The sequence below is a fragment of the Notothenia coriiceps genome, unplaced genomic scaffold, assembly GCF_000735185.1.
Source record: "Notothenia coriiceps isolate Sejong01 unplaced genomic scaffold, NC01 NC01_scaffold00037267, whole genome shotgun sequence".
Taxonomy (NCBI): domain Eukaryota; kingdom Metazoa; phylum Chordata; class Actinopteri; order Perciformes; family Nototheniidae; genus Notothenia; species Notothenia coriiceps.
In genome coordinates, this window is record NW_011369968.1 from 1 (window position 1) to 11628 (window position 11628).

General features: G+C 40.1%; 1 protein-coding gene across 1 annotated transcript; it reads right to left on the reverse strand.

Moving 5' to 3' along the window:
• Window positions 1–181: 181 nt before the first annotated feature.
• LOC104967420 (acidic repeat-containing protein-like) lies at window positions 182–7262 on the reverse strand. The gene is made up of 6 exons (XM_010796861.1): window positions 6370–7262; window positions 3345–3490; window positions 3074–3142; window positions 2707–2758; window positions 462–498; window positions 182–376 (listed from the first exon to the last, which is right to left on the reverse strand). Exons 1-6 carry the CDS (start codon window positions 6827–6829, stop codon window positions 334–336), a joined length of 807 nt encoding a protein of 268 aa, XP_010795163.1. The 5' UTR covers window positions 6830–7262; the 3' UTR covers window positions 182–333.
• Between the last annotated feature and the right edge of the window lie 4366 nt (window positions 7263–11628).

Consider the following 11628-nt stretch of genomic DNA (forward strand, 5'->3'; position numbering starts at 1 on the left):
TTTTTAGAGATTTGGGTACGGAGGAAAAAGAGAGAGGATTTTATTTTCTGACACTTTGTGAGTTCCCTGACACACCGGGGACACATATTTATGTATGTAATACATCAAAAAGTGCATTTTGCATGATAGGAGACCTTTAAAATATCCCTAAATGGTTAATAATGAATAAAAAATCCACAAATGTATAATAATGTTTTCTTTAAGAATTTCTTATTCAGTCATTGGTTTGACAACGTTAATGTTCTCAAGAAAAAAGAGAAAAATAACAATGAAAATCAGAAATGAGGGTGAAACATAATAGTTTGGCCACATGGTGGCAACATTTGATTGGATTCAGTTGTCATCATCTCCATCATCAAAGACATCAGCTACAGTTCTGTGGATGGACGGACAAACAGAGGTTACATACTGTAGTTCATAACTCTTTGAGCTGGTTCCCATTGCAGGTAAGTCTGACTTACTTGTAGATGGATCCAGTCACTTCATCAAGAAAACCTCCTTCAGAAAAAAAGACAGAGAAAGTGTGAGCCGGGATCTGTAGTACAAAGGGATTTCAACTTACCCAGGATATCTTTGAGTTATCTGGCTCTACTAACCCAAACAAACTCGATCTCACCAAGCTGTGTTACGACGCTGGGTACCCACTCAAAGTCTAACCAATATTTGTTGATCAGAGTTTCAAAGCTAGAGTGAATAAGTGAGTTGTGAGAGATTCTTTTGAAGGATACAAGAGTGTTGGCCTTTCAGATGTGGCTGGGAAGGGAGTTCCAGAGTGAGGGGGTGGTGGCTGCAGCGAAGGCCCTGTCGCCCCAGGTCCGGAGCTTTGTCCTGATGGTCTGTAGTAGATTAACTTTAGCAGACCTGAGGCGACTGGTAGGGGTTTATGGTTGGATGAGGTTACTGAGGTAGGGGGGGGCAAGGTTGTTTGAGGGCTTTGTAGGTGAGAAATAATATTTTTGAAGTCAATCCGGTGTTTTGAAGGGGAGCCAGTGGAGGTTGTGGAGGATGGTGTCCACTGTATTTGGACAACTGTTCTGACAGCAGTGTCATGTTTCACAAATTAGGACTTAACTATAATCTTACAAAAATACAAAGAAGTCAAACATATAATCAAGTTTAAACACAAATAAGTTGCAGCTGCCAAGTGCAGGAAAAACAGCTGCTTTACTGTATAATACTGTATCACTGCCCTATCTAAGGGAAGAGCAGATTTGACTTGACTAACATTTGTATATTTCATTTAGAAATGGGTTGCTTGGAAGCATTCTTAAGGAATAAAATACAAAATATTGGCTATTTTATTCATACCACAATCCAATAAAATACATTTCACCGCGTTAAGTAGGCTTACTTTAAAGGTCCATGGCCATTTCCACTGATCATAATTCCATTGTTGAGGTCTACTAGAATATATTTATATTGTGCAATTTTCCAAACTCACATTGGTTTCTCATACAGCATCTCTGTAAACTACGTGTATTCACTGCATTTCACTCTCTGCCTTTAACGGCTCGTTGTAGCTCCAGTAGCTCCAGCCCCCACCCTCCCTGTGAGCACAGTGTGCTCTGATTGGTCGGGACGTTGTGAATCGCGCTAAGCTCCGTGGAGGTGTTGTTTCCTTGTTTAGCGATAGACAGCGAAACACAGCCAAACTCATCCTGAGCACACACAAAGTCACAGCCGAAGTAAAAACAATAAGTGTGGCTTGATATTGAGTAAGAAAAAGGTTGATAAACGCTGTGAGAATGGGTCTGCAGAGAGAATTTCGCCGCGATCCCAACTGTCTGTTATCAGCCTGCAGCCAGGGAGGAGAAATCAGCAGAGCTACTTGCACTGAGTGTGTGTGTGAGGAAGTCCGTGGATTGGTCAATTTGGACCAATCAGCGGGGGCTTAACATAACGGACGTAACGTAACGGCCCCACGGATTGGTCCATTTCGTTCCGGATACGGTTGACATCATGCGTACCCGGAAGAATCAAATGGACAATGACGTATCTCCAACAAGGCGTTTTGGGGAGGTATTTTCTGTTTTAGAGTTTTACTCGCCACAGGGTGTACTTTGAGGGTTTGTGACTCTGCAGACCGTTTACATGCATAAAAACCTTCATAACACAGAAGGGGACGGGTAATAACCAGAAAAGCATGACATGGGACCTTTAATATTTTAAAAGGCAGTGGTGGTTATGGAAGCATTTTCTTCTGTCCACCACCTATGGCTTGGAAGTGCATGCTTTTTGTAAAATGTTTATCAAATCTTAAAATCACAAAAACAGTAGGTATAAAGGAAGCCCTGACGTAGGCTATGAATATTCAAAAGAGGGCTTAATTGAAAGTAAAGCCTTTACAAAATACTGGTGACACCCAATAAATGGTGAATTTACTGAGTTGATAACCAGCGCCATAGGAAAGCTAGGCGAGATCAAGTTTGTTAGGGTAGGTTAAGCCAGATATCTTAGGTATCAGGCCTGACAGTCATGGACAAACCACACAGCTCAACCTGCCCACTATGCTGTGCTACTACAAATCGCCTGCTACTCCCTTACAATTGAAGGGTCCGGCTACCACTCAATTGAAATCACTATTTGCTGCCCTTTCAAGTTGTAAGATGAAAGATTGAAAGTACACTACAGAAACGGTTTAAATGGGCAAAGGAGTCTCTAGTTTGATACTGTAACCTTTTTTGTGTCAACTCGGCATTTACTCACCAGGCTTGCAAAGTGTTTGGCAAACAGGACACACATGGCAGAAATTGCACATCTGTGAAAAAGAAAGAAATTGAATAGTAAAAACAAGAAGAGGAAACACATTTCTTTTTTAAATTGTATCTCAAGAAGCCTGATCCACTTGTCTAACCCCAGAGATGTCTATTCCGAGGCTGCTTCCTGCCTTCCTGGACAATGTGAGAATGACACTTCATACACATACAAAACATGTGCATATCTTTGCACATGTTAGATGTTAGAAAAGCCTATTTCGATCAGAAATCAAATGGTTGCTACAGTAGAACATGAACATGTATATGTCAAATAACCTTATGTGACATCTGACTTCAGATCATGCTTATTTTCTCACCTTGCAGTCATCACAGTGTTCAGACTTGTCTCCCTCTTCACAAGGACATTTGTCACAGTTGTCGCAATGCTGGAAGAGACATATACATTTACTGTTAAAGACCAACCTAGAGAGGGCAGGGTAAAAAAGGAACACACTAAACAGAAACTACACAATGGACAGGGCAAGGGCAAGATTGCATACATGTGTACTACTTCCATTTCGAAAAGTAATTAAACAAATCTCAGCTTTGTTGACTACATTTAATTTCCCTGATTTAATTCAGACATACCTCACATAATTCACAATATGAGCACAGAGAGCCCTTGTGATAAGCACCCTCCTCATCGTCGTCGTCGTCGTCATCGTCGTCGTCGTCGTCATCATCATCATCGTCGTCATCGTCGTCATCGTCGTCTTCATCGTCTTCATCGTCATCTGCACATTATGTAGATAGAAATAGAATATAGAAAAAATGGCTGAATGTCTTTATCATGACAACAATCTTGACTATTAGCTCTACGTAAAAAAAGAGTTGCGATTACTCTGAGGTGTATGCATACCACCTTCATTTTTCACCTTCAACCCTTTTTTACTGAACAGCTGGATAGGAGGCAAGAAAATAACCCATTTCCATGCAATAAGCAACATGTTTTTCCAAATAGAGTTGTAAGCCAAGGGAGATGTATGCCTTACCATACTCTTTTGATTTGGGCATTATAGCTGAAAGGCTTGTCGTGGGCTCGTCCACTTCTCTTTTAACTACCGGCTGTGTTAAAACGGCTGTGTTAAAACGGCTGTGTTAAAACGTGTCTATTTTTATTTTATACAACTTCTTGCAAAGTTTCACGCACATCCCCACATCCCTTCATCCCTCCTGCCCGACATTCCCTTATCCCAACATCATCTCTACCTATCTTCATTCATATTCAACTTGTGCATATTTTAAATGTCTCATTCAAGGAACCATCTGGGGGCCTGTAATCGGCCAGAGCGGAACCATGCCGGAGACGGACCCCCACCCTGAGTCTCCCTCTGACCGGACCACAGCACATCTTCCCAGACCAGACCAGATATTCGTCATCAGCATTCAATATCAATTCATTGTTACTTCTTTAATTCAATCTACAAACTTCATACCGCTGTGGCGTTGTCCCTGCTAGTGAATATATAACTTTTGATATGAATAACATAAAGGTGGACCAACTGTTAAAAATACCCTTCAGCGCAAGAAAAGTTACCAACCGAGCAAAGTGGAAACATTGATGGTGTGAATGCTGAGTCAGCATGTACAACCAATGTTCTTCTACTACAACAATTGTTTATCATTATTATTATTATTATTATTAATATTATTATTATTATTATTATTATTATTTCTTGGCCTTTGTTTTGATTTACAATTCCACTATGTTTTACATCTGTGTCAGAATCTTTCAGAGTCACAGACACAGACACAGACAGTCATATTACATTCTTGCAAAACTACTGTAATCTCCCGGCAAGTATTTATAAAACACAGTTCATAGAGGACATGCTGACGGTCAGAACAGATACTCACAGGTTTCAAATGTATGTAGCTCAGCATTCTGGTCCTCGTTCAGTTAATATTACCCAACAGATGTTTATGGGCCTAATGATACTCTCCGTGCATTGTTATAACTCTGTTGGTAACAGATTTGCAATCTAGTCATTTCATGATCATTTGATTTATTTAATGAATGAAAGGGTTAAAGATGTGGACAGTGGTGATTTTAATATTTTCCACACATTAATGTTGCACAGTCATCCAAAAAACAAATCCAGACAAGAAGAAAAAAAAGCAGACAACCATTTCATCTCTTGACAATTTGAGGTTACCTCTATACAAAGAGAAGTTTCTCTCTTTTCCCAAACACTCTCTCCCTGAGGGTCTGAAGAATCTCCAGCCAATCGACTGTTGTAACATTTCATAACAATTGAGAAGTTATAGATCAGCAAAGCTAAGTTCACATATGACTTAAAAAATGTATTAAGTAATATAAGTGCCAAATAAGCATTAAATAGTAAGGGGGAACTTGCATGAAACTAAAAACAAATCATTAATATAAGCTAATCACATGTGCATCAAGAGTTATTATTTTACTTAATCTTTCATAACGTTACTGGTAAAGAAAAAAAAGAGGTATGATTATTACACTGTTTATACATGTAGATACAATGAAAGGTATTCTATTATCTTAACTGTGTTTATCAAGTGCACACACCAAACAAATAAATTCTGTGCATAGCACGGCTTTTTCAACATACAGTGGCATAAATGCCCCACAGAGAAGGAAAGAGATTGAGAGATATGGAGAAAGAGAGAAACTTTATCTGTAGGTATTCTATGCTTCGAATTAATATTTTAGGTAGTTGCCCTCCTGCACCTCCCCTCTCGCTTCATTCTCCCTGTCTGTATCTCTAGAACCCCTATCCCCCAACCCACCCCAATATCACTGTCTCTCTTTCTTTCTCTGTAGGTTCACATAAAGACAAATGCAGGTCAATCCGATCGATAACAATTGAGAAAGGAAGATCCTAGTGTAGGAACAATTATTTCAAACGAAACACAAATCAAAATATCTCAGACTAGTGACCCCAAAGACTGATTTCCAAGCCAGGCTTGGTTTGTGTGAAATGGTTTTATTGTTCTTTCTCTCTCTCAAATCAATGCTTCTGCAGTCCCCAAGTTCATATTTAGTGTACTGTACGAAGGACTTCGGACAGTTGGACTTCAGACGGGCCAGTTCAATTTCCCCAGAGTGCTCATAACTCTAGTTAAGCAGGGAAAAGAACACAGTGTCAGAGACAGAAAGCAAAATAGACAGCTGGAAAGAGGTGGAGGAGGGATTTTGAGTACCTATGATCTCTGAGACATAAACAATTAGAACTATGATAGAGATGATAAGGTTGTAAGAATGTTAGCGAGTGGGGGGAGTGGCTAATATTTGGTTAGCTCCTCCCCTTAAAATGTCCTGTAATGTACTGCAGACATCACCAACTGTATGTCAAAAGCATCCGCCATTTCTGACACAAACTTTAAATAAAACATACGGTGTATTGCTTGCTACATCAGATGTGGCATATTTTATGTACTGTGTTTAGGCAAGTTGAATTGCAAATCACCGCCAGAACCAAAACAAACAGCATGGTCTCATTAAAGTTCAGCGAAAGCTGCTCTGACAGATTGCAGTCTGCAATGTGCTTCTAGTGCAGATGTCTGAATATGTGCTAACACAGGAAGAGACACAGCGATAGGATAACATATGAACTACTAAATATTTAAAAAGACTGACCTTCATGATCATCGTCGTCATCATCGTCATCATCGTCGTCATCATCATCATCATCATCATCATCATCATCATCATCATCATCATCATCATCATCATCGTCATCGTCGTCGTCGTCGTCGTCGTCGTCGTCGTCATCATCATCGTCGTCGTCGTCTTCATCGTCGTCGTCATCGTCGTCATCGTCGTCGTCGTCGTCGTCGTCGTCGTCGTCATCATCATCATCATCATCATCATCATCATCATCATCATCATCATCATCATCATCGTCGTCGTCATCGTCGTCGTCGTCATCATCATCATCGTCTTCGTCGTCGTCGTCATCATCATCATCGTCAGCCACCAGACCTTGCTCAGAGTGGAATGGCAGGTCCTGCGCCTTGGCAAAGGGAGCCAGCGGGGTCTGGAAGGAGCAGAGCAGTGCCAGCAGCACTGCAAGAATCAAACTTCTCAACGATGCCATGTTCACAGCCAAAACAGGGCCAACTAATGAGGAATCAACCTGGAATCACTGCAGGAGTCCAGCACTGCAGCTCTTTGCCTATTTGTCCCAGCACACACAACCTTACAACCTCACTCAGCTGTCACACACTTGCTGATTGCTACAGTAAGAATTGGACACCAATTATAATGGATCCAGTAGACTCGGTCCAGTACAAAGAATATATTCCAAGGTGAGGCCAGACACTTGTTCCCAAGTCCTTGGAAAAATGATCCTTAGAAAAGCAGGTTTCTTCCCGTTCAATATGGGACCAAACCACAAAGTCTTTTAGTCCAGTGCAGCGCTTGTGTGAACAGTTTAGACTGCACTAAGAAGATGAGAGGGGAGCTGTCAGTAACTGGTCAACACAGGAGACAGAGACAGAACTAATGCGAGGGCGACAGAAAAAGAGTGAGACCAACCTATGGGGTAAGCTGAGAAGAAGGGGGGCAGTCCGGCTGACTGACAGGGGCAAATGCTAGTGGGCAGGCCTGCGCTATCCATAAGTTAAGTTACTGAGAGAAGGGGGTGATTGGAGGGGTGTATAAGGAATGAGTGGAGCATACTTGCTTTTCCATCATCATCAAATGTTCAAGTTTAACTTTAGAACAAATGTTCAACCTTAACTTTAAAGAGCACCACGGCAGAAGAAGGCCCAGGAAACAATGACCAAATATTGTAAAAGAAAGAGGAGGGTTAAGTTGGTATAGAGCTGGAAGGATATTGGACAGAAATAACTTGTTACATCTTTTGAAGTAGGTGGCTGAACATTTTGCCCGACTAGCAGCAATGCCTAGGTACAATCTTGTTAGATCGTTTGGGTGATCATTTGAGATTTCTGTGACATATCCATAGATGGTGACATTCTCTTTAAAACATTTTATTCATTACTTCCTGCAAACACTTGCTATTTTGAGTGCATAAGGGCACTGACACTCACAAGTATGGCACAGTGCAATTGTTACTATCGTGTCTATGACACCAAAGGGTAGGGACTAGCAAGGGTTTATTAGCTAGGGTTTATTAGCTAGGGTTTATTTGGTTAAATTAGTAGTCTGTAACAATTAAGCACTAAGAGCACTTCGATGCTTGCTAGCTTGCTAGCTTATTACAGTTCTTCTGTTATTCAGGGACTACTTGGCCCTGAAGTTAGCTAGCTAGCTAGTTAATAGTGGAAATCTTCATTTCCAATAAAAGAAGAACTGTGTGCAATATAAGATACTACCCTATCATAATGTATGCACTACACAAGTACATGGTGTTCACAGTGTACTACATGGAGGAGCACTAGTGGAAGGAGAATTAGAATTAGGTTAGACGTAACACCCCAGGTAAATAACATGGTTACAAAAAGATCAAATTAAATGCTCGTCTTTAACAGGATTCTTACTCCATTCACCGACATGAAAATATGAGATGTCCCATCCACCACCCTGACCCCAAAACTGGGATGTGCTTTAAAGAAAAGTTTGAATGTGTTATCCCAACATGCCTTAAGGCAAAAGTATTTATAGCTGTTCCAAATGGCCACACTCAAAGACAGGACGAAAAGCTTATTGTAAGGGGAGGCTCAAAACCTAGTAATTGATCCAAGGAGATAATAGTCACTCCATTAAGACATTCATGATGTTGCACTTAATTGTAAATATGTAAGGTGACATAAGTAGTCCCTTTTTTGTCAGTTTGCCATTTTAGGAAACTTACACAAAATGTCATACACTGGACTTCCTTTTCCATCAACCTCCCTAAAGTCTTAATTTATATTGTTTGACAATATAAAAGTGTTCACAGAGTGCAGACTCCAGTAGTATCTTGCTCTTTTAGGTAAATGTATATATTTTATGCTAGCATTGAACATTAGTGCTGCTTTGCACAATTGTCAAATTGAATTGACTTCCTAAAGACACTAGCTTGAGATTTCTCAGGCTTTCATGAGTAGCTTTCTTATTCTGAGGTTTAATAAATATAGTAGCATGTGTGGGCCAGCATTTAGGCCTCAGTCCGTTTTTTTTAATCTGAGCTATAGTGCCATTCTCAAAAGCCTATTTTTTTAATAAATTATGTCTTATACCTCTAGTATCCCTATTAAGCTGATGCAGCCAGAGTGCATTCATTTTCAAGTGTACAGGCCAAATCTATTGCCCATCTTCTTGCCTGTCCCTCCCCCTACGCCCTATCCCCAAAATAAATGGATTTGTGCAGGGAGGAGTTGACAACCACTCTATTTAAAAGCATACACTGTCAGAGTCAGTGTAATGTGAGCCTCCCTGGCTCTGTCTGTGTGGGACCAGCACAGTATTCCACACCCGTAGTCAATTCTCTCCAAAGCATACATGAAGAAAGAGGTCAATGACAGGAACCTCTGATCACCCCCTAAACCAAACTTGACTCGTCAATAAAAACATGTCCTCTTGTTTCTGCATAATGCTGTGGTGCTAGGCTAATAATTCTCAATATTTGTGCAAAATAAAAAAAGCAAATGTTGCTTAGAACTTTGATTTATTTTCAAGCTAGTCAGTTTGGGTCAGTTTGGGTCATCACGTCTCACCAGTGTTACTGTAAAAAGCAGTGCTGGTTGAATCATCCATGATCTTTGTACATTATGTATATAGTATCAATTCAATAACATCACAACATATCAGTTATGGAACTTGTCAAAACTCAGATTTCTCATTTACAGTCAGCCAGGACCCAAGAACTGAAAGTAAGTGAAGATTTGTGAGTTGTTTTTTTATCATAAAACAAACAAACTGGGGCACCGGATGATTGCACAGCCAACAAATCCAAGTCTTTCATCAGTGACATAAAGGAAGACTAAGCCTTGTATTAGCCTTAAATAACTAACACAACCACTATTATCGGTAATTATAGAAATGTTAAGAGAATAATCTTTTGTAATACATATGAATATTAATTTTCTTATGGTGATAGACTAGTGGCAGTGAGAAACAGCTGAGTTGGAAAGAGCAAAGGACAGAATGAGAGAGGAGATCAGATCGAGAAGAAGACTGCAAAGTGGCTGAAAGTGGAGATGAGCTCAGACATGCCAAAGACATTTCTTCTCTCTTGGACCACTGACTCTGCCTTCATTGACACACTTGACCCATTTAGCTAACTACCGCTACTGTTTAATTACTCAACCTCTTAAAGAGTACAGTTTGGAATAAAAGGTGACGCATAGATGATGCTTTGACTGTCTTATGTTGAGGCAGTTCCTAACACAGGAACTCGTTTAACTCTAAGACATCTGGGTAAAAAGAAAAGAGGTGTTATTTATCGTGTCAGGCAGGGTGTTGTGAGGTGAAGAGATGACAGCAAGTGCACCGCAATGACCCATTCATCAACAAGATCTGACATTCCCTACAGGACTCATTTGCCTCCCTGAATCTGATCCAGTGCTATACCCAAGCTCTTTCCATATATGGACAGTCTAAAGTAGGAAATCACTTTCCATGATAGAGTTACCCAAGGGGATGTGTGTGTGTGTGTGTGTGTGTGTGTGTGTGTGTGTGTGTGTGTGTGTGTGTGTGTGTGTGTGTGTGTGTGTGTGTGTGTGTGTGTGCGCGTGTGTGTATATATAAATAGTTATCACCGAAATAAACCGTATTTAATTGTGTCTTAATGTACATTATTTAATTTCATATTCTGTTCTTGTACATATCATATTCTATTTACAGACTTTTTGCACTATTTTTAATTGTTTAATTTTATTATATGTTGCCTTGTTGGAGGAGCTCAGGTCAGAATAATTTCATTGCCATTTCTACACTGTGGCTTATGTGCATATGACAATAAAACCTTTGAATCTTAAATCTTAATTTGCATCTTTTTGTCTCAACACGTTTGTTGTGACCCTGTTGACTATTTACAACAAAAGGTTTGATGGTTCTGTGATCACGTCCCAATATCTTAGTAATTTCAAGAGCTGCATCCCTCTGAAAGACTTTTCAGTCAGTTAAATCTCTTTTTTGGCCCATTTTGCCTGAGTCCGAGAAGCTGCCTAATAATTCTGCACACCTCGATAAAGGGTGTTGATCTCATTAGGCCACAAATACACATGACCTGATATGCTAAAATATAATAGGCAGTCGCATTGACCCGAAGACACATTTAGAGTTGTATACACTGTTGGAAAGAGGAGATTCCTAGCTTTCTAATGATATCAGGATTGTTTTTGTACTCCAAATATTAAGCAAAATATGTCACATTATATAATGACTATCACCGAGTCATCATTTTGAGAAAAAGGCCTTCAAAGTTTCCTCTTTTCTGGAATCCATCGATCTGATTGATTATTAGCGGAGCAAATGATCAAAGTAGTACGGAGAGAAGATATTTTAGTTTGGATTACTGGTCTGGGAGAAGCTCGCGAGTGTGTGTGTGTGTACGTGTGTGTGTGTACGTGTGTACGTGTGTGTGTGTTCGTGTATTTTTGCATTTGTGTGTATTGTGTTTGTTTCCCGGGGAAAACACTCGCGAGAAACACCGGCTGTTGTTATGCCTGCTGTGACGTAAAGTTACTCCGTTCTCTGCTTGTAATTATGCCGTTACAAGCTTCAAAGCTGTATTTATCATCTGAATTTGCCGAAACAAGTTTAATATTCTGAAAGCCAAGACTTTGTTTAATTGAAATCAGATGAAAACAAATTGTAACGGACCCTGCCGTGTTATCTATGATTACTATAACAACAACAACAACATAACCTTAAGCGAAATAGTGAAGTCCGAGACAAACGTCAAAGTAACTGCCGTATCATCATCACACTCTACCTGTTGCTATC

Bases quoted from the DNA above. Each gene is read 5' to 3' on its own strand.
- LOC104967420 (XM_010796861.1), bottom strand. From the start codon at position 6,829: ATGGCATCGTTGAGAAGTTTGATTCTTGCAGTGCTGCTGGCACTGCTC. The intron at 2,759-3,073 runs GTGAGAAAATAA...TCTTTTTCACAG, and splicing joins AACACTGTGATGACTGCAAG to ATGTGCAATTTCTGCCATGT. The intron at 499-2,706 runs GTGAGTAAATGC...TTTTTTCTGAAG, and splicing joins CCAAACACTTTGCAAGCCTG to GAGGTTTTCTTGATGAAGTG.